Below are 1605 nucleotides of genomic sequence, written 5' to 3' on the forward strand. Positions count from 1 at the left end.
GTGTGTGTGAGAGTGAGTGTGTGTGTGTGTGTGAGGTGTGTGTGTGTGTGAGAGTGAGTGTGTGTGTGTGTGTGAGGTGTGTGTGAGTGAGTAAATGAGTGTGTGTGTGTGTGTGTGTGTCAGGTGAGTGTGTGTGTATGTGTGTGTGAGAGAGAGTGAGTGTGTGAGTGAGTGAGGTGTGAGTGAGGTGAGTGTGTGTTTTTGATGTGTGATGTGATCCAGAGCAACTCGGGTTGTGTTGTTGTTGTTGTTCTGTGGAGTCAGACACGTGCTCGTGATGGAGCCTGACTCTCTCACACAGAGTCTGAAGGGTCTTTGTGCTTGGTTTTGTAGGCCAGGATTAAGAAGATCATGCAGACGGATGAAGAAATCGGCAAGGTCGCCGCCGCAGTGCCTGTCATCATCTGTATCCTTCGACTCTCAGCCAGAAGGTCATGGTGTGCTGTAAGCCTCGAAGGGTCTTTTGTAGTTTTAAGTGCTTTATGAAATGCAGGTTGTTGCAGGGCAGCTTCAGTTTAAGGAGTAGTTCAGCCAAAAATAAAAATGTGATCACCCTCAGATCATCTGAGATCAGGTTTGGAGAAATGTAGCATTGCATCAGTGTCTCACTGCAAGTGAATGGGTGCCGTCAGAATGAGAGTCCAAACAGCTGATAAAAACATCACAATAATCCACAGCACTTCAGTCCATCAGTTAACATCTGGAGAAGACAAAAGCTGAAACACATCCAGCATTAAGACGTTTTTAACTCAAATACATAAGTCTATAATCCATAATAACTCTTCCTCCAGTGAAAAAGTCCATCTGTTGTCTCTCACATATGTGTTTAGAGCCGTTTAAACGCTGCTTGATCTGTGCAGATTTCTCTCCTGATTCGGACCAGAGCATCTGTCAAATGCACGAGTGTGAATGTGGAGTGTTTTTGGTCTCGTCATATCTGCTTTTTCCTTGACTGTGATCTGAGCTCGTGCTCTTGAGCTCTTCCTGGAGTCTCTGCTGACGAAAGCGTGTCACGTCACACAGTCACGCAACGCCAAAACCATGACCACCTCACACCTGTGAGTCGCCACCGGCGTTCGTGTGTCATTAGAGCGTGAGCGTGTGCGTGTCCTCATGTGTGCGTGTCTGTGTGTGTGTGCAGGAAGCAGTGCATAGAGCTGGAGCAGCAGTTCGACTTCCTGAAGGATCTGGTGGCGGCGGTGCCTGACATGCAGGGCGAGGGAGAGGAGAACCACACGGAGGGAGAGAAGATCCCGCGCAGGTCAGACACGCAGTCTGAAGCACGCATGTGAGTGTGCGTGTGCTTGAGTGTGTGAGCGAGCGTGCGTGAGCGAGTGTGCGTAAGTGAGTGAGCGAGTGAGTGTGCGCGAGTGAGAGAGCGAAGTGTGTGTGTGTGTGTGTCTGTTACAGCTGAAGTGTGTGTGTGTGTGTGTGTGTGTGTGTGGTTACAGCTGAAGTGTGTGTGTGTGTGTGTGTTTACAGCTGAGGTGGGTGTGTGTGTGTGTGTGTGTGTGCGGTTCTACGTGTGAGTGCGTGTGTGTGAGTGTGCACAGGTGAGTGTGTGTGTGTGTGTGTATGTGTGTATGTGTGTGTGTGAGAGAGAGA

At 49.3% G+C, this 1605-nt stretch overlaps 1 protein-coding gene across 2 annotated transcripts in view; it reads left to right on the forward strand.

Moving 5' to 3' along the window:
- Positions 1 to 1605, forward strand: part of LOC107573922 (dr1-associated corepressor) — a 9347-nt gene that overhangs the window by 2381 nt on the left and 5361 nt on the right. Inside the window, exons 2-4 of one of the 2 annotated variants that reach the window (XM_016260379.1) lie at positions 334 to 406; positions 965 to 1058; positions 1142 to 1288. In XM_016260379.1, coding sequence (XP_016115865.1) covers positions 334 to 406; positions 965 to 1058; positions 1142 to 1288 — 314 coding nt within the window. The remainder of the gene's footprint in view (positions 1 to 333; positions 407 to 964; positions 1059 to 1141; positions 1289 to 1605) is intronic. The other variant, XM_016260380.1, reaches the window with a different exon arrangement.

This window comes from Sinocyclocheilus grahami, unplaced genomic scaffold, assembly GCF_001515645.1.
Source record: "Sinocyclocheilus grahami isolate Dianchi unplaced genomic scaffold, SAMN03320097.WGS_v1.1 scaffold2070.1, whole genome shotgun sequence".
Lineage (NCBI taxonomy): Eukaryota > Metazoa > Chordata > Actinopteri > Cypriniformes > Cyprinidae > Sinocyclocheilus > Sinocyclocheilus grahami.